Raw genomic sequence first — 20,662 nt, forward strand, 5'->3', positions numbered from 1 at the left:
GCAATAATAAATGATATGCTTGTGTTAGCTAATTGTCAATCGTAGATAATAGTTTTAGGTAAGTAGCAATCAGTTAAAAATAAAAACAGAAATGAAATAAACTCGTAAGCGTTAGCTTTTGTAGCATACAGCTAGCTTAAATATATATAAAAACCATAATTTTACCTCGTCCAGAAGTGCCGACATGCAGGATAGCAGCTCTGCCACTGAACTGTAACCTTCACCTTCTCATTGTTCCATCTTCATCCCTGCGATTAATTAAAAATGTCATAAAATCCTCAGGATGCTCGGCCCGAGTCCAAGAGCGACACCCTAAATAAACAAGTTAGCACTAATCTGCTTGTGGACTACGTTAACCATCATGCAACCCTGAAACTGAAACGTCACGACGCCTGGATTTGCTGCTATGACGAGCGTTTTCAAAGTGTCGGTGGCGCTAATGTCAACATCTTCCAGTTTCCTGTCTCAGAAAGTGAACTATATTTTATTGGTTTAGCTCCTATTAATATTATAGAAACCATATGCAGGATTTGACTTTATTCGAGGCAGTTTCCGTAAATATGCTACGACATCTTTACGAGGTAATTTTGAACGCGTGCTAACAGTTAGCCAACTTAGCTTCCGACGCTGTTTCCATGGAGATGGATCTTAACGACTTGTTGGCTGTTCTCTTAGCCTGATTTTTTTTCTATTATTTTTGTATTTGTTTAACTATTAATGTCTAATTCAAAACCTCCTGGGCCTCAGAAGCCTCATGTTGGTACTGATTCGTACTTTTTAACTTTTGGTGATTCTCCTGTGGCTAACGATGCAGCAGACAGAGGTAAGCTAACTAAAGTTTTTTATTTATTTATTTATTTATTTATTTATTTATTTATTTATTTATTTATTTATTTATTTATTTATTTATTTATTTATTTTTGCCTTTGTGTCTATAGTATGATTTTGTTGTTAATTTGTTCCTTACTTCACAGTAACCCAAAGCGCTTCCCTTAGTCTGAGATTTAATCGGACTCTAGATGAACTGAGGTAATGCTGCTGAAAACTTATTTACGTTTGAATATTGCTTCGGCTTTTTGTCAAATCGTTTGAATATTGCTTCGGCTTTTTGTCAAATCAAACCTCAGATAAGTGGAAAACATCATAGATGAATGAAAATTTTTAGTGGATATTACAAATGTTTTGGTTGAGTTGGTACACAACTACGACAGATTGTTTAATATTCTAAATCTTTACTGTTTGATATGATTTTATTGACTTGAATGTATTTTTTAATTAAAATTTGTGGAAAGTGAGTATTTTTTCCAAAGAATAAATGTCTGCAGAAACATATTTTAAACTGCAGATTATAGATGACACGTGTGTGAATTTTCTGAGCAGTGAAGAACTCAACAGGCAGACTATGGAAATACAAGACATACGAGAGGAGATTCAAAATGCACCCAGCGGAGCTTTGAGGAGGTTTGGATCCCCTTACAGAAACAGATCGCCCGAACGAAGCTGCCACAAAAGTAAGTTTTAATGCCCGTTTTTTTAACATTACAGGGCTTTTAAACATGAAGCACACCCCTTGAACTCTTCCTCATTTTGTGATTTTACAACCACAAACTTCAATGGCTGTTTTTTTAAAAAGGGGTTCGTACCTTCGTTTTCAGGATGCTGTTTATTCACTATTGTTTTCTTACAAAACTGTGTTCATGCATACATTAAATGGCACATAGCTTGATTATTTCATAGTTATGTGATTTCCAAAAGCAATTGATTGCAGTGGATTTAATTTACAGCTATCAGGATAAATTGGGCTATAATTGACACACTTTTTAAGGTTATTTGTTAAACACTTTGGAAAATCATGTGTCATTTTTTTCCGCTTCACAATGATTTACTGTAGGCCTGAAACGATTAATCCAATTAAATGTGATGAATCGAGTAATTATTGAAATAGTCATCAACTGATTTAGGAATATATTAATTGTTAACTGGAGTATACAGACTCAAAAAAGGCCATTTGCTGAAAGAACACGACAGTACAAAAAATATATACATTTTGCAATTAAGATAAAAAAATGTAAATCTGAACTCAAGTGGCATAGTTTTAGCTTCACCTGTTTTAGTTTTAGCTTAACAAACAAATCTCCTATTAAGCACCTTTTGCTGTCCAGTTATTAATCAGTTAATCAAACAGCAATCAACAGATTAGTCCTGTTTTGATGCTAAGTCAAGCAGAATGGGCTGAGATTTTTACGCTGTTAGAAGTATTTTATTTTTCGTTGCAGATGCATCCTTTTTCTACAAATTATTGAGTGTACACTAAATGAATGCTGTGTTACTGTGTTTATTTTCCTATTTAAATATGGAATTGAACTGTTTATTTGCATTTTTATGAATTTTTAATATTGTATAAAATAGACTTTGTCTTTAAAATCCTGTTTGAAATAAGTAAATCAAATTTATTAAATCTGATTAATCCATCAAAACATTCGTTGGGTTAATCGATACCTAAAATAATCATTGGTTGCAGCCCTAATTTGCTGCTCTGTGTGGCTCTACTACACATCTTGTGAATAAGACAGGCAGAAGTTTGTGGTGGTAACATGATGAAATGTGATGAAGTTCACATTTAAGGAAACGTACCAGAAAAATCCTGTTCATTTAGCTCCAATTGAAAAGTGAATTGTATTATGTGTTGTCATCCAGCACTCATGGCACATTTTTGCCAAAGACTTTTGGAATAAAAATGCTCGCAAAGAAGAACAGATAAATATTCAGCCTGTTTAAAGTGTTTCTTTTCTGCTCTCTGCAACGATTACAATGCTGCTGCCCACAATATGTTTTAAACTAAATTTTCACTGGTGGCAGATGACTCAGCTGAAGAATCTGCTGGTTTTTCAGCCCACATTGAGACGCTGACTCAGGCTATTGTCGACTGTATGGATACTTTAAAACAGGACGAGGTGCAGCGAGACCGAGGCTCAAGTGAAATGGATGCGTTGGAAAATGCAGCAGAACAGCTGTCTCATTTACAGCTAAATAAGGTTTATATGTTCATTCCAGCCATTGATTCCCTGTGCTATTATATTGATTGATCTCAATTTGGTGCTTTGTCTTCTCAAATAAAGGCACACACTGAGGAAGAGGAGACATTTAGTCCCCAAAGAGCCATCATGCACCTGAAGTCTAAACTGCATGAAGCTCAGATGGAGAACGACGCCCTGACTGACCTTAGGTGAACATACATTTAATTCATTCCTGTACAGAAGGTGCTATAGCTTACTTTGACCCACAGATCTTCTTACTGTTAGGTTAAAGGACTCAAGGAAACAGGTCAGTCAGATGGCGAAGATGCTGCACTTGTTGGAAGAACTTCAGAAAGTCAAAATGTCGAAGGTCTGGAAGCTTCCAGAGACGGAAGAAGAGGCGTTTGCTCTTCAAAGAGAAGTAGAATCACTGGCAAAGTGTGTAAGGAGGGTTTACCACATTCTTTATGAAAAGCAGTTTGGGGACAACTCAGCCGGTAATAAGACTGTGAAGCATCAAGAGCCACAATCTGGATATGAAAATGTCCACAAGGAGACAGATAAACAACACTGGACATATTTTAGAGTAAGTATTAAAACTCAGCTAAGGATTTCATTCAGTACCTTTAAGCTCCTGATGTTCATGATGTTTCTTTTCTTCCACACCAGTCAAAAGACCAACAGAGGAACAGCGAATATGAAGGACTAAATAACCAAGAAAGGTAAACGATCTGCTGCAATGTCCTTTTAAATAGCTTATTAACTTTATAAATGTTTCAGTTAAATTACTTATTACTATACAGTACTTACTACTTTAGAACAATATTTAGCTTTATTCTTTTAATAGAGAAACTCTCGTTAGTTTACTTAGTGACCCAGAACAAGAATCAAACACGGATAACCAACATTTGGCTTTATGCAAATCTAGAACTCAGCCCAGAACATCTGGAACCAACATCTAGTTTTTATACTTAACCAACGTTTAATTTTATACCTCACTAATCCAGAACAAGCCTAAGATGTAAAGAAACCCCTATTAGTTTCTAAATTATGGACGACATATTCTTATTCTTATCAAACATGTAGAACCAATATTTAGTTTTGTACTTTTTTGTCTTTCTTTTGGTTTTGTTATTTTGGTTGTATTTCCTTCTAACTCATGTAAAGCACTTTGAACTGCCTTGCTTCTGAAAATGTGCTAAATAATGTGAAATGCTCCAGCATTCACATTATGCATTATTCAAGATGCATTACGCAGCTTCAAGCGTAATGCATCTTGAAGCTGCATTACGCTTCAAGATGCATATACCTTCTTGTTAAAATAGGAAATAAAACCGACATTCAGTCAGAGTTAAACACAAACAAGAAGATAATACAAACAATTAGTAGATAACTGGAAAGGATGAACTTACAACAGCATACTTGGCTTGTTGCTAACTACTGCTGTCAAAACCTGTTAAGCTGAAACAAATAATGTTTTGTTTCGGTTGTGAAACTGTCTCTGCATTTCATTGCCCCAGGATGGAAAACCTTATTGCAAGTCTCGACCAGGAGGTGGCGATGTTCACTGACAAATCCAAACACCGCTTATGCAACAAGTTGAGGCTGCTAAAGTAAATATGTTGAATCTCTTTCTGAAAATGTTGAATGTGTGTCTCATGCTGAGTTAATCAGGACATTCTAGACCAATATTTCACCCGGTCACTGAAGCAGTCTGTCTGTGTAATAACAATAAGAATAATAATTTAATTTGTACCCCATTTGTTAATTTGTAGGAACCTGGCTGAAAGTCAGACCTCAGTGCAGCTCTGTCAGATCAGTGAACTGGAGTTAACCGTCTCCAGCTACAGAGACAAGGTAAAGAATCAAATCATGATGTTATTATCTACAATGATAGCACTAATTACATTGTTTTATACAGTTAAAGTTTGATTAACCTGACAGGAAGCAACCCAACATCACAGTCAACATGTGAAAATGCTCCCTATGCAGAAATGAGTCTCTTTATCTCGGGTTTGTGATTTCTGCTTGTGTCGTTGTAGGTTAGTTACCTGGAGAAGAAGATGCTGGAGACCGAGACCGAACTGTTTGCCACCCATAAAGAGAGAGACCAATCGCTACAGCAGGTCAAAGAGCTGCAGTCACAACTTCAACTACTTAAAGTACGAGAATAAACCCTACTTACGTCGCCTCAGTCCTGTCATGCTGTGTTATTAAAAATCTACATTCAGGCTGATGTTTCAGTAGATTAAGGAAAAGCAGTCTGAGTGACTAAAGCAGCAGATTACTACATGATGTAACGCTCTCCGAAACATTCCTAAACAGTTACAAATTATTCCCTGCTCATTGTTGTAGACGTCCATCCATGTCAGAGGTGTTATAAGGGAAGAAAGATTCATATATTTGCATCAGTAAATTTGAATTATCTTTTCTTCCCAGTCAGTAGTTTATTTTAATCTCTATCATTCATGTTGGACCACTTTATAAATATCTTCCATTAATTCATATTGATGTTTTACACAGTATTTAAAACCTGTTGGTTCCGATGACTTTGTATTTTCTCTTTAGATGATACCTTTCCGTTGTCTTTTTGTGTCTCTTTCCTTGACAAAAGAATGGAAAGAGCTATACCTGCTACTTACTGCTGCTTTATTACTTTTTCTGTAACATAGAAAGTACTCCCAGACCTGGCCTCTGTTTTCCTGTATTGGGTCAGTAGGACAGATGGATGTTCACATTACCTGCACTTCCATTTACCATATAATTGCTCAAACTGGAATTATGAAAATAAATTAGCTTAATGGAAATGGAAACACACCAATTTTAGAAAAACTCACGTGTTTCAATAAATAAAAGTAAGATGAGATGGTTTTCCAGCTGTATGGAAGTTGGTGTATTTCGTAAACCTGCAATGGAAACACTTTTTTCAGATCACACCAATCATGTGGTCAACAACCAGATGTTACTGCTGGGGGAAAAGACAAAGAAGATGACAGGAAGTAGTAAGAGGAGGATGGCGCCCCATGTTTTTAATGCCCAAATTGTGTTTTTTCAACATTAGAGGAATATTGACAAAGTTTTGCGTATATTTGTCATGTAAATGCAGCCGAGCCGGGTTCTACTAGACGTTTCTGCTTGTCAGAAATGGAGTTTTCTTTTCTGTTGTCACCACATGGATCATAAATACAACCTATTCCTGGACAGTGACTCAAAATAATTGGGTGGGTTATTTCCCTTAGATAGAAAACTTTTTTTGCAATTAGCATAATAAACTAAAATTGACTGTTTTTTCTCTTTCTGCAGGTGTAGAGGCAGACTTCTAGGATGTTGATTGCGTTCTCTCGAACCTTCTATCTGTCCTCTTCTTCTGCCTCCTAATTTCCCTTTAAACCTTTACCCATCTTTTAAAATAAACCCAAAGGAATTTCTAATAAAGTTATATATATATCAAGCAGAGCATTGTGGCAAAAGCTGTAATGCTTAAAATGCAGATAATTAGATGTAGGAGAACGTCTTCACTGTTTGTGTGAAAATGCCAGAGCTTTAAAGCTTCTGTGATAATTTAGAGATGTTTGCTCTGCTGAAAGTGGCCACAAAGTGAATCCAGTTGATAGATTTAAATAATTAAATACTGCAAATTTAGCCCCATTACAATATATCAACTTATTTCTGGGCCACTTCATTGATCAGCTGCTTCCACATCTATTTTTAGACTCTCCCAGAAAATGTTTCAATCCCTTTCTTTAGTTGTCCTCTTCTCCTCCTCTTGTGTGATTCAGTCTTTTTCTTGTTTTCCATTGATGTGGCTTTTTTCCTTTGAATATCTGCATGTGGAGTCGCTGAGAAGTGAAATAAAACTATAAAGCACCAAATACGAACTAATGAAATGTGATGCTGTTAATTGTAAATAACTGTATTTCTGTCAAAGTGTCATGACAAGTAGAAGTAGATTTTAAATAATTTCCCATTTCCGCCTTAAAACTATTCCTCAGATGGCACCAAAACAAATCTGAATCCACTAACGAATGTTATTTTCTTCTGTTGGGCTGGTGAGAAAATGCCACTTGATTTTTAAGAAGTTTGTATAAATCAGCTGAAAGGTAGTGGTGAGCATTTATTGTGAAAAATGTTTTATAATAACAATTTTTATTTATTGTTGTCTTGAAGAATTTAATTTAAAGATGCTGGAAAGAAAAATAACTGACAGTACTATTGACAATTTTACTTTACTGTTTTCTCCACTGTTTGTTCCACGAGAGCATCGATTAAAATCAGTAAAATTTAAAATATAATTGAATGGAGTTACTGTGTGCAGAATGTTTTTCAAGAGCATGTTTGTATTTGTGAGGCTACGAATGCTGCACCATTCAAAAACAACCATGAAATTATTCAAAAAAGAAGTAATAAATAGATTTTTTAATCCAATTTTTTTTAATTGTTATTGCAATAGTACCACAAAATATTATATCAAACTTACTAAAAGGTCCCTAAACACATTTTGAACATTTTTCCATAAATTGTTTTTGTTATGTACACTGCTTTTATGAAAGAAAGCCATAAGAAGTCCCATTTATGTCGCTACAATCCATGTACAAGAAGCAGCTAAAATAAGGAAGGAATTTCTCTGGTAAGATGAGACCTAAGCTAAACTTTTTTGGCCTGTTTGCAAAATAGTATAAGTTATTGTGAAGATCCTCCTTATTCAATCTGAGTTTGTGATTATTTTGTTAAAAAGAATTTGCAAAATGGCACACACTAAATCAGCCAAAGCTTTCCAGGTGTAATAGTGATTCGACAAAGAATTTATTCTTGAAGGCTGAATATAAATGCATGCCACACTTTTCAGATTGTCAATTTTAATAAACATATAAAGCTATGTAATTCTGTCCTTCCATTAAAAGATTTTGCACTAGTTTTTGTTGGTCTGACATGAAGACGCATTGCAGTCACTATAAATTAACAAAATGTAAAAAGTTCAAGGCATATGATTCATTGCAGCTCTTATTAAAAAATGATGAAAGTATAAGACAGGCCTGTCGCAATAAGCAATAAATTAATTAATTGCAAGATCAATTAAAATTAGCCCAATATTTTTCATTTGCATGATTTATAATTTTTCTTTTTTCTCTTTCTAAAAAAACTGGAAGTAAAAAGTCTTCATTTTGTTTACCAACTTCATAATTCATTTTATGTGTTGTTTTGTTTATTTATTTTGTATATTTAAAATGTCTTCCAGTTAAAATGTTCAGTAGATTTTAAAGTTTAGGGATCTTTGAGAATGTAAATGGTAATGTAATTACATTACCATTATTTTACTTGAAAATGGTCTCAAAACAACAATATTATCTCGATAACTTCTGGGACAATTTAACGCCCAGCAAAATTTGTTATTGTGCCAGGTCTAGGATAAGTTTAAAACACGCTTAAATATGTAAGAATCTGTTTTATTTTCCCATTTAAATGTCATCACACCTCTGTTTTGTCTTCTTTCACTCAGTCTGTTTGTGAGAAGCAGCAGCTTGAATTCAGGGAAGATATGAAGACTCTGAGAGGACAGCTGGAGTCGACCAGGAAGCAGCTTTTCAGAGCCGGAGAGGAGAAATCCTGCCTGCAGATGCTTACAGAGCAAAGGTCACAGGAGGTAAGAAAACTTCAGGAACTTCTGCAGGAAAAAGACAAAGAATGTTAGATAAAGGAACAACAAAACCAGCAGGTTCCCAGACTAAATAACGATTAGCAGGTCATCTATTATTCCTTATGTGAATCAATTGATACCTTACCTGCCATTCTGTCCAAGTTTACTCTCAGCATCTTGTAACTGTTCAGTGCCAGATTCTGCAGGCTGAATTAGCCCAACAAAAGTCTGAGGTGGTGCGTTTGGACCGTGAGAGGCGTGAGCTGCAGAACTCCCTGACCGACCAGAACCAGCACCTTCATCAGGAAACTCTGGACAAACAGCAAGCTGTGAAGCAGATGGAGCTGCAGCGCATGCAGCTTTTCAATCTCAACAGTAGGTAGAGTTTGTATCGTCACAGACGGACTGCTGCTGTTGATTCTGTATCATTTATGTTGTTTTCACTAAATATTAAGATAAAACTTTACTAATTTGAGGTAAAATTGACACAATATGGTGAAAAAGTATTTTCCTCTTGCAGATTTCTTCTGATATAGCTTTTTTAAAATCACAATTTTAAAAATCCACCACAGAGGCTTACGATTATAAAATGTCTTTAGGTTTACTCTGGACTCTTAGAGATTAACACATTTCAATGTGCATACGTTTTTATTTTATTGACAAATTTTTATTTAATTCATACTTAAAATACTAAATAATTTCTTACTTAAACTATATCACTTATGGTTTAAGTTACATTTGTATTTGCTAATATTTGTCAACAGATAAGCAATTTCTCCTTGGCGATCAATCTAGAATATTCTGATTCTGATTCTAAATGTTTCCAATCATCAGAGTAAATACAAAATGCTGTTTTGAAATTTTAGTTATTTTACTGGAGGAAAAAATAAACAAAAAAGGAACTGTTTTCCTTCAACTAATTTCTCGTTATTTGAAGGGCCATTTTGCTCACAGTGACATCATAATCTATTTTATTTATGGTTTCTGTTGTCTGTTTTTTATTTATTGCTTTTGATAGTTGTGTTTTATTTTGGATATTTAAAATATCTTCCAGTTCAAGTGTAAAGTGTTCTTTATAAAATTAAAGAGAGAGTGAACTTGCATTATCATGGTACTATCAATATATTACCTGAAAATAATCTCAAGTCATTTATCGTGACAGGATTAGTTATAGTTGCAGCTTGTATTATATCTCACACAGCTTCTCCTAGAAAGATCAGCTCTTGTATCAGATCAGATCATCTTTCTGTCCAGCTGTGTAAACCAAACGCAGAACTGTCTTTGGTATGTTTCCAAAGCCAACCAAGCCCTTCCATTGTTGCATTTGTTTGGTTATAAGCGATTGCTCGCTCTTTGGACGTTTCACGTGTTTTTGTGGGCGCGATTTCAGAGCAGCTGGAGAACCTGCAGCGGCTCCACAGCTGTAAGAACGAGGAGCACGAAGGCGTGGTGCTGCAGCTCCAGAGCCAGCTGGGCAGCGCCCATGATGAGCTCCATAAGATCCGACGCAGCCTGAGGACCCTGAAAGCAGCCGACGGGCATGGTTTGTTATACCTTCATTTGAAACTAAAGGAAAAGACATGGCACAATAATAACAATAATAATAAGCAAAAGTCTCAATCTATCACATGATAAATTAAATAGAATTAGATCATTTTCATTGGCATGATTGTTTGTTTTTCTTTTTTTCTGCCAAAAACTGGATGTAAAAACTCTTCAGTCTGGTGCTTTGGTCTCAATGAGCCCCTTTTTAATTTGGACTCATTTTACATGTTGTTTCGGGTGTTTTGTTTATTTATTTTGTACATTTAAAATGTTTTCCAGTTCCAGTATTAGATGTTCATTAGAAATTAAAGGTTATCTTCTATCTTTAATGGCATAACAATTAAATTATTTGCATTATTATGCCATCACCTTTGTATTACTTGAAAATGGTCTCAAAACGACAATAATATATTTTATTGCGATAACTTCTGGGACAATTTATCATCCAGCAGTATTTGTTATTGTGACAGGCCTGCACTTGATGTTTCCTCATAAAATAAAGAACACAGATAAATAGGACTGAAACGACTAATCGGATTAATTGTGATTAATCGATTATTGAAATGATTGTTAACTAATTTAGTCATTGATTAATTGTTAACTGGAATACACAGTCAGAGCAGTCATTAAGCTAGAACTATAAACGTGTATATGTTTTGCATTAAGATGAATTAAAAACAAGAATTTGTAAATTTATTCCACCCAGAACTCAGTTGGCTTTGTTTCAGCTTCACCCAGGTCAAATTCTGTGAAAAAAATCATCTGCTAATAATCATTTGCAATCCAATTATTAATCAGTTTATTGAAAAAAATGTAGTTTTACAGATCAGCCTGTATTGATGTTAAGTAAAGCAGAAAGAGCTGAACTTTTCATATTTTGATATAAGAAGTGTTTTTATGCTGCTTTGCTACAAGTGATCAAGCGTACACCAAAGAAATACTATGTTGTTTAATTTTAGGCAATACATTTTTATTTTCTTGTTTATTTGCTTTTTTATGTGTTTGTAAAAAGAAGCTTTAGGTGAAAAATCTGCAGAATGTGCCAATTATTTTATCGGGTTAAACGATTAATCGTCAGAATACTCAATAGATTAATTGATGACTGAAATAATTGTTGGTTTCAGCTCTGACTGTGTTTCTTTTAGTAAAATCCTGGTCATTAGGACTAATGCATGTGCGGCTCTCCCAGGCCTGCAGGTGGCTTTGGACATGCAGAAGGAGATCACCGCCAAGAGAGAGAAGATTGACGCCATGCAGAGCAGAATCCAACATTTGGAGGAGAAAGTGGAGAAACTGCAGCAGGTTAAAACTTTTCCAACACTTTTCATACACTGGCAGACCAAGTGCTGCAGTTCTCACCTGTAGAGAAACACCTGCAGAGTTCCTGCTGAAGACATCTGAGAAATAAGAATAATAACAGAAAATGTTTTACTATGATGTCATGCAGGCCCGTTAATTTATAATCATTTGATACAAAGAAAAAACGTCTGGAAAAATCTGTATAGTCCATCCATCCATCCATCCATCCATCCATCCATCCATCCATCCATCCATCCATCCATCCATCCATCCATCCATTAATCCATCCATCCATCCATCCATCCATCCATCCATCCATCCATCCATCCATCCATCCATCCATCCATCCATCCATCCATTAATCCATCCATCCATTAATCCATCCATCCATCCATCCATCAGGTAAATTTGTAGTAAATTCATATTGAACTTTTGTATCAATATTGTAAAATGAGCTGATAGTTCTTGATATTTGAGTCTAGAAATATTAGGAGGAATGTGTGGCCTCTCTGTTTTAGGTAACATTTGCTCTATCGCTGTTTTTTATTTTGTTTTTTCTGTTTTCAGGAGAAGCGTCGCCTGAACCTGGAGGCGCACCATCAGCTTCAGGACCTCACCTTCGCCAGGGAGGAAAAGAGGCAGCTTGGCAGTGAACTGAAGGCCCTTCGCTCCAAAGACCATCAGCTGCGGGAGCGGATCGTTGAGCTGGAGGGAATCCTTCACAAGGTGAAACACGAAACTAAACCTGACCCAAGACAGACATTTACTCTGAGATTTTCTTCTTTTCTTAGTGTCGTTCTTGGTCTCAACATAGTTTTTCTTAATTTTTTCTTATATGTTCTTAAAGATGTGTGAAAGTTTGGCGAACTGTCAGGATTTCCTCCAGCTGAGAGAGCAGGAACATTTTCGCTTGAAACTCCAACATGCTCTGAACTTGAAGGTAATTTACCCTCAACCAGAACACCAGTTTTTTTTCTTTAAAGAATGAATCTTCTCAGTTTATTTATCTTCAGTTATTACTGAAACTAGCCTTCAGATCCAAAATCTGGGTGTAGTAACCTGAACCTTCAGAGCCACATAAAGACAGTTTCAAAGTCGGCCTTCTGTCACCTGAAGAACATCTCCAGGATTAGAGGACTAATGTCTCAGCAAGATCTAGAGAAACTCATCCATGAGTTTGTCTTTCGTTGCATTGATTACTGCAACAGTGTCCTTACAGGTCTGACTTAAAAAATCAATCCTGCAGCTGCAGCTGATCCAGAACGCTGCTGCTGGAGTTCTGACTAAAACCAGGAAAACAGAGGACATCACCCAGTTCTACAGTCCCTACACTGAGAGAACAGACTTTAAAATACTGGTTTATAAATCACTGAACGGCTTAGCACCACAACACATTAAACATCTGCTGTTGTTGTATCAACCTTCCAGACCTCTCAGGTATTCTGGTTCTGGTCTGCAGAATGTAGAACCAGAAACAAACACAGAGAAGCAGCATTCAGTTTCTATGCACCACAAATCTGGAACAAACTTTCAGAAAACTGCAAAACCACTGAAACACTGAGTTCCTTTAAATCAGAAACTCGGTGTAGTGTTGCCTCTAACACTACGCTGGAGCATCGATCAGCATGTTTGATGTACTGTTGCTTGATGACGATATTTGACAAAATGTAACGTTTATTGCTTGTTTTAATTGATCCTGTATGTTGGTTTTGTGATGAAAGGACTCTGACTTGCTTTTTTACTGAAATGTTCTAAACAAATAAACTTGATTGGTTAATAAAACAGTTGGTGGAGGCCAGACTCCCAGAAAACCCAGTCAACTTTTAAACTGAGCCAACCACAGCACAGTTTGGTTGTAGAAAACTGAAATCTGATCAAGTGTGAGAATGTTTCTAAAAACCTTCCATCATCATTTTATGCTCATTTTAAATTTAATGTTGAAGATTTTTTCGCATGTCTTCATTCAAAACCTCTTTTGTTCCTGTAGGAACTCCAGGTTGGGAGTCTGTGCACATGTTCGGCTCCATCTGATCTGAACTGCAGGACCCGGTCTGTACAGTCCGCGCCACCCTCCCCCCGGCTCTCCTTCAACACCCAGATCAAGGTACGGTCAGAAACCTCCCCACATCGCTTTGCCTTTTTGTCTGTCCCTGTGGTCCTAGCACGTCGAGCGCACGGATTAATCGTTTTTATCTGGCAGCAAAGGCCCCCGCTCAGCACATCTGCTTCATCTTTAAATCAGAAACACTCCAAACACACATTCCTGCTCCATGAGGGGAAATCAGATGGTAACTTCTACACAGCTTTATCTTAAAGCAAACTATTTTTTCATTTCAAACCATGTCAAGGTCATGAATGTTCTCAAAGGGCCGGTTGTACCAGAATGTGTTGATAAAGCCCTTTAACAAAAATATTAATAAATAGGTCTGTCTGAGTTTATTAAGTACCTCTTAGAATTAAATAATATTGAGCATCTTTTCACATTGTTTTTATTTTGGGGATATTTTTCATTCAGAATCGGTGATTTTTGTAGAGCTATTTTAGAAATATTTGCAAGATATTTGCTTAGGACTGGACAATAAATCAGTAACAATATATATCGCAATATACACAAGATAAATATTAGCAGATAATACGTATGATAGAATATTCAATATTTAATAAATAGAATATTCACTGAACTCTGATGCTGAGTCGCTAAGCATTCTGGGAGATGTAGGCAGAGGAAAGGCTTTAGCTGCTCAACCTTTCACTGCAAGCTAAAAAAAGGTTGGTGGAATCAACTAACTGACTCTCTCTTTGGTTACCTAGCAACAGCTAGGGTTACTTGTGGTTACCTAGCAACAACCTGTTGAGTAACTGGCGCAGCAGCAGTTTAAGGTTTCACCACCGTGCCTCATATAGACTTAAAATAATAAACAACAGTGTTGAGTCGAAACTGGATAAAACAGGAAAGGCCTCATCACCAGTTTGGCAGTATTTCAAATATTTAAAACAAAAAACTAATCAATAATTATCAATGTCTGATATGAAACACTTATATCGTGATATGTTTTTCAGCCATATTGTCCTGTATTTATGAGTGACGGTAAATGTGAGTTTTAGTTTCTCTCCTTATCGATCACAGATGCTAATTTGACATGAAGTAAAACTGAGGCAGCAGTGGAGTAGAATTAGGAAATACTGCCACCTGCAGTTGGGAGTTAGCATTACTTAAACCCAATGTTTTCCTTAACACTTTTTGATGAAAATTTGCTATAAACTCACAATTATACTTTAGTGTGAAAAAGTGTCTGTTGATTTTGTGTCAATTTCTGCAAAACATTGAAGGGACTGATGTTATTTAGCAGTATACAGATAAAAACTGATTTAATTGATAAAATAATATTCAAGCACACAACTGTTATCTTCCAGATTGAATTAACGTTACTAACTGGCTTCCAGATGCTATGGCGGGCCGGATTTGGCCCCCGACCTTTGAGTTTAACACATCCGTAGGCCTGTCATGACAACAAATTTTCCTGGAAGATAAATTGTACCAGTAATTATTGCGAATTGGCAATAAATAATAATATTGTCATTTTGAAACCGTTTTCAAGTGATTTTGATAATGTTATAATAATGCCAGTTTTCCATAGTTACCAAAAACTAATTAACGTCAATTTTGTAAAGAACGCTTAACTTCTGGAAGATATTCAAAATATCCAAAATAAAACACAACAACCAAAAACAATGAATAAAACAGAAATAAAAACCACTTAAAACCGAAACCATAAATAAATTGGATTATCTCTGAAAATGAAATTTCCCTTCCAGAAATATGAATCATCGGAAATTACTGAACTCATATTAATTCATCATGCATTTAATTGATAAATTGCTTATTGTGACAGGCTTACACATGACCTGGATCGCTGTGTTTTTTTATTAAAACCTGATCAAATGTAATTTTATAAGACTTATAAGTCCTATAAGTTTGTTATTACTGTAGCTTTATTTACGTCCTCCTTTTCTCTGGATGCTGAATGCAGGAGAGTTCTAAGTGTGAGCGCAGAGCTCTAGTCAAAGAGAAGCAAGCAGACGACAGACCACACAGCTCTAAGTACGCCGCCAGCAGGAGAATGTCTGCGCCGGAGAGGCCGCACGCTGCCGCCGCTTCGTACGTCTGTCTCCGTTCTCACACTCTGCCAAGATTAGCTTCTTCTGTATCGCAGCCCAGGTCACATTTAAACACCATGTGATGCTGCTGATTGTGCAAGAAGTCAGTGGAATGCAGGAGGAGCTGGTGTGGATCCATATGACTGGGTTCACTCACTGGTTTCGTATGCTACTGATAATCTGTTGGCTTCGTTATTCTGGAAAATATTTGCTTGATTTTTTTTTATCATGAGGTTTCTGCTTTCAGCTGAAGTAAACAAACATTCATGCAGTAAATCTACAGTCATATTCAGTAAATTAGAATATTATAAAAAAGTCCAAAAGTGCATCAACTCAAGCCACAATAAGTCCAACCTAAGTTTGTGATCCAATCTACACAGTTATACACAGAAAACCTCCTAACCAATGGTTCACTGCTCGTTCCATTCGCAGATTATTTCTCTTATAACTTGGGAAAAATGTCTTGTTATAAGTTAAATGATCTACCAATGTAAGAATCACACTTTCATCAGTATTAAGGAATTATTGACCTAAACCAAGCTGCTATATCTTGCTGAAAAGTAACTTGTTTTTTCTTTTTTCAAGTATCCTAAGATATCTGCACTAGAAACTAGACAAAAATTACTCAGCAAGATTTTGTTTTTGCTTTTTTTTTTTTTGAAGCGTTTTTATTTTTTTGACGAAGTCACTTCTTCAGACATCACCGTTCATCCGCCGTCGTTGGTGGCTATGCTAGCTAGCCTTAGCATTCACAACAGGCTGTGCTTTCAGATTGACAGTGCTGAGACCCGCCTGCACGCTCTGATTGGTTGTTTCTAGTTAGCACTGGGAACACTGGGAAAAGGCAGCTTGATTTTTTTTGATATTTTGATTTTTTAATTATCCGTTTCATACTATACTATCACAAAATAGTGACATTTTCAACAAAATATAGATGTTTAAAAAAAATTTCTTATAAAAGTTACACAATGCAGCTTTAAGTTGGTTTTATAACCTAATTCAACGGTAGGATCCACCAGATATTTACAGTGTATTTCTTCTGTCACCTAACGCAGTGCTGAGGATGAGGAAGGACTGAAAGACTGCTCCAGTGTGAGGAGGAAAACGTTTGACAGGTAGGCAGCCTGGCCGACCCTCCCTGGAGTCCTCTCTGTTTGTCTTTCCCACTGTGTTCAGTACAACTGGTTGTGTTTTTAAAGATTCTCCCAGCGTTTCCTTTCTTACAGCGTTAGACAAAGCTTTTCACTCTGAGCAAAGTGACGTAACCTGAGTGTGTTTGTGCTAACGCCGCATACAGTAAGCAACGTTTTCTGGAGGCAACAGAGCTGGACGGGCAAACAGTCAACAACAGAGACGGTGAGCAGTAAATCTGCCTGTTGTTTTCAATTTACTTCTTTGGAAGCGTTTTTATTTTTGCTATGTGACCGCACCCACGGTAATAACTGCCTCTCCTTGTAAATGCAGGAAATATTTTAATATAAATTCATTGCAGCAGCATAATCTCATACTGTAATTTAAGCACTGAATTACAAATACACTTTTAATTCAGTATATTTATGTCTGTGTTAAATAAAATAAGTGTTTTAAGTTAATTCAGCATTGTTTTTCTGTATCAGATCGGTATTAGCCGATACGAAACATCAGATATCAGTATCGGTTTTGGAAGTGAAAAAGGTTAATCAGTGCATCCCTGGTTCCTGAAGCAAACTCCAAAACATTTACATTCACTATGCTAATACAGACGTGTCTTCCTGGTATATATACAGTGTTGGTGTTAAGGTAGAATAAATAAAGCAAAAAACAAAAGTTAAATAAATATATTCATAAATTGGTCAAATAAAACAATGTATATTTTTTCGTCTATGCAAATTTCTTAACAAAAAGTGTCAAAAATACATTCAAATACATATAAAAAGTGTCTATTACAGCAAAAATAAATGTATAAAATATAACAGAGGGATCTGCTTATGAAATAAAGTTAAATTTCTGAAGAAGAGTTCATGTTTTTACAAGTTCTTTATTATTAAAGTTATGCTTTTGAACAGAGCCAGGATAAGTCAGTTTCTTTAAAATTATTAAATGTTTTTTTTTTCACTCTGTTTCATCTTGTGGACATAATATTTTGCTAGGATTATAATTAGATTAACTATATATATTTCATCTGAATAAAAGGTTGAATTGTTAAAGATGAGCAAATTTGATAAAACAATGTTCTTTCTCATTTTTTCTGTAAGTAGTTTTCTGACCAAAACATTACAGTATGAGAACACTCCAGAAATAGATGTTCAATACTTTCGTCCTCACATTGACGAAGAGCAGCAACAAATCTTATATTTAACCCGATAATGTCTTAAATAAAAATTATTTGATCCTAATAGTAAGTATATGTTTATGAGGCAATAAAAAGATTGCCCTCCACAGTTTAATATCTCAATCTATGTTTACTTATGAAAGTTTCTAAGCTCTGATGAAGCCTCTCTGTGTCACATCATGTTTGTTCCCCACGGAAACATTAAGACATTGAATGCTAATGATCGTTCCTAGACACTCAGATCAATTGGAAAAAGGTGAAGAGTAAGTAATTTTATAAAGCGCCAATAATAATTGTGATGCCAGTAATTTCTATGTGTAACTGGAATAAATTTTTATTAAAATTAAAGGAAAGATGTTTTTATGAGATAATTTTTTTTTATCCATCTACAGCTCTGTAAAGAATGAAGAGTCCACTGCACTGAAAACCTCCTGGTTATTCCTCCAAATACTGATTTCTGAACTCCTCCTGACTTAAAACATTAGTATTGTTGTTTCTAAATTAATATGAATTTGTTTTCTTTGCGTTATTTGAGGTCTGAAAGTGCTGCATCTTTTTCCTTATTTTGACCATTTCTCATTTTCTGCAAATAAATACTAAATTTTTGCTTGTAATTTCAGAGACATGTTGTCAGTAGTTCATAGAATAAAAGAACAAAGTTCATTTTACTCAAACATTTTCCTATAAAGAGTAATACCAGAGAAACTGATCATTTTGCAGTGGTCTCTTATTTTTGCACAGCTGTGTTTCTCTAATGCATGTTCTGACTTTTCCAGGCCTTTTAACTTCAAGCCCAGTGATTTCAGCGAAGTACAACACGTTCCCACTCTCACTGAGCCGCAGGTCACCTGTCCACACCCTCCTGACCTCTGACCCCAACAGCTACCACTAAACATGAAGAATGTGAGGCTGAGTCCTTGTGTCAGTAAGATGATTAAATTTTTAATGGGAAATTTATGAGCCATTACAGACTGTGTTTGTGTGTGACTCAGACATAACAGAGTGTAATCCAGAGAGGCTGACGTGATGCAATGAACAACAGACACTTTTTTTTTACAGATTTAGTCATTTGTTAGGTTTTGTTTTTCAATATGTTGAACGGAGATTTCACTTTCTGAACTTTCAGAAGCTGCTTTAGATCCAACCCAAAGCCAAAATATTTAAAGCTGATCAGTAACAGATGACAGACAGAATAAACAAATGCTTTTAATCATTTCTGTTAATTCTGTTATTTGGTTTTTGAAAACTCACCAGAGGAAGTTTGATCGCTGAAGATTTCATAAACCAAAAACCAAGCAACTTTTCATCACTTTATCTAATAAAGTGTTTAGTTTACATTAACGTTTCACTTCATTATTTTCTGTCAAGATGGAAAGAAATGTAAACATTATGACTCACATTGTTTACAACACATTAGATATTACACAAACGTAATAATGATACTCCTGTTAGTTCCCATCTAAACATGATTCAACTCATTTCACTTCTCTTGTTCACTTCCTTGCTTCCTTTCTTTCTAATTTTCTTTGATTTTTGTGTTTTTTATGATGTAAAGCACTTTGAAATGCCTTGTTGCTGAAATGAAAAATAAAATCAAATAAAATCTGATTGATTGACTGACTGACTGACTGATTGTTACCTTTCAGTTTAGCTTTGTAAACTGTGTTCAGTATAAATTTCTAATGCTCTTTTATTTTTGCATTGACAGAAAGTTTTCCCTCTTCTGCAGTTTTTCTTTGCTTTTTTCTGCTGTTTCTGCTTTTTTCTTACATTTCTGTAAATCTTTTTTTACACTTTAAATGTTTCTGCAGTTTTCACTAAAAATATTCATCTTAAAGCATTCAGACTGCGTTTTTGCAGAAAATGCTAATTTTTGTAGTTTTGTTTTGGCCTAACCCTAACCCTCCTGTTACAGGAATCCGTTCCTCATATAAATGTGGAAACTGGATGAAAACAGTCCAGATGGGAACTGTCAGAAGATCTTGTGTTTATTATCTGTGTTTGTTCTGGTGTAGCAGAAACATTCAGATTATCTAATCTTGTCTCAAAGTGCGTTTTACGGGAAAGACAGACTATTTCCTGAAACGTATCACTGCTCATTTAAGTGTTTGTTATACTTAACTCTTTCTTTTTTTATTCACCTTGTATTTATTTCTATTGTTAACTGTTTCTTGGGCTTGGATTTGTTATTTAAAGTAGCCAGGAAATAATTATAAATCATTCGTTTAATCTTTCAATAGTTCTACACAGCCGTTCAGTTTTTGAATAAAAGTTTAATAAAAAAAACTTTTAATAAAAGTTTAACACTATAAATTTAGTTAAACTTTCTCTGTGTTTGTTATATGCCACAAATGTTGGTTTGTTTTAGTAGTATTTTACACTTAAGCTGATTTAAAGTTGAAATTATTTTCATTGACGACCAAGAAAGAATATTTATGTCAGAATGGCCTAGTCAAAGGCCACATTTAAATCCTAAAGCTGCTTTTTACACATTCTGATGAAACTTGATGCAAATGCAAAGAACATAAAAGACAAACAAAAACCAAATGTGCTCCACAGTTTTTAGATGTTAATGGACAAAAAGGAAAACTTTGCACACTGCAAAAACACAAAATCTTACCAAGTAATTTTAGTTTCTAATGTAAATATCTTTGTAGACTTGAAATAAAACAAAACTAACTTTAAGGTAGCTTTTCA

The 20,662-nt window shown here is 35.3% G+C and overlaps 1 protein-coding gene across 1 annotated transcript; it reads left to right on the forward strand.

The window, feature by feature from the left end:
- The first annotated feature begins 194 nt into the window (after positions 1-194).
- On the forward strand, positions 195-19,582 carry LOC106922676 (uncharacterized). The gene is made up of 21 exons (XM_014995294.2): positions 195-823; positions 975-1,029; positions 1,381-1,511; positions 2,860-3,035; positions 3,120-3,226; positions 3,303-3,603; positions 3,687-3,739; positions 4,538-4,630; positions 4,793-4,874; positions 5,060-5,179; positions 8,515-8,658; positions 8,844-9,027; positions 10,043-10,195; positions 11,387-11,499; positions 12,064-12,222; positions 12,344-12,436; positions 13,484-13,600; positions 15,528-15,655; positions 16,710-16,769; positions 16,952-17,010; positions 18,742-19,582. The coding sequence occupies exons 1-21, from the start codon at positions 718-720 to the stop codon at positions 18,855-18,857; spliced, it is 2,550 nt and encodes an 849-aa protein (XP_014850780.2). The 5' UTR covers positions 195-717; the 3' UTR covers positions 18,858-19,582.
- Positions 19,583-20,662: the final 1,080 nt, after the last annotated feature.

Source organism: Poecilia mexicana, unplaced genomic scaffold, assembly GCF_051168715.1.
Source record: "Poecilia mexicana isolate PSO_F unplaced genomic scaffold, ASM5116871v1 scaffold_9, whole genome shotgun sequence".
NCBI lineage: Eukaryota > Metazoa > Chordata > Actinopteri > Cyprinodontiformes > Poeciliidae > Poecilia > Poecilia mexicana.

Bases quoted from the DNA above. Each gene is read 5' to 3' on its own strand.
- LOC106922676 (XM_014995294.2), top strand. From the start codon at position 718: ATGTCTAATTCAAAACCTCCTGGGCCTCAGAAGCCTCATGTTGGTACT. The intron at 1,512-2,859 runs GTAAGTTTTAAT...CACTGGTGGCAG, and splicing joins CGAACGAAGCTGCCACAAAA to ATGACTCAGCTGAAGAATCT. The intron at 3,227-3,302 runs GTGAACATACAT...TCTTACTGTTAG, and splicing joins GACGCCCTGACTGACCTTAG to GTTAAAGGACTCAAGGAAAC.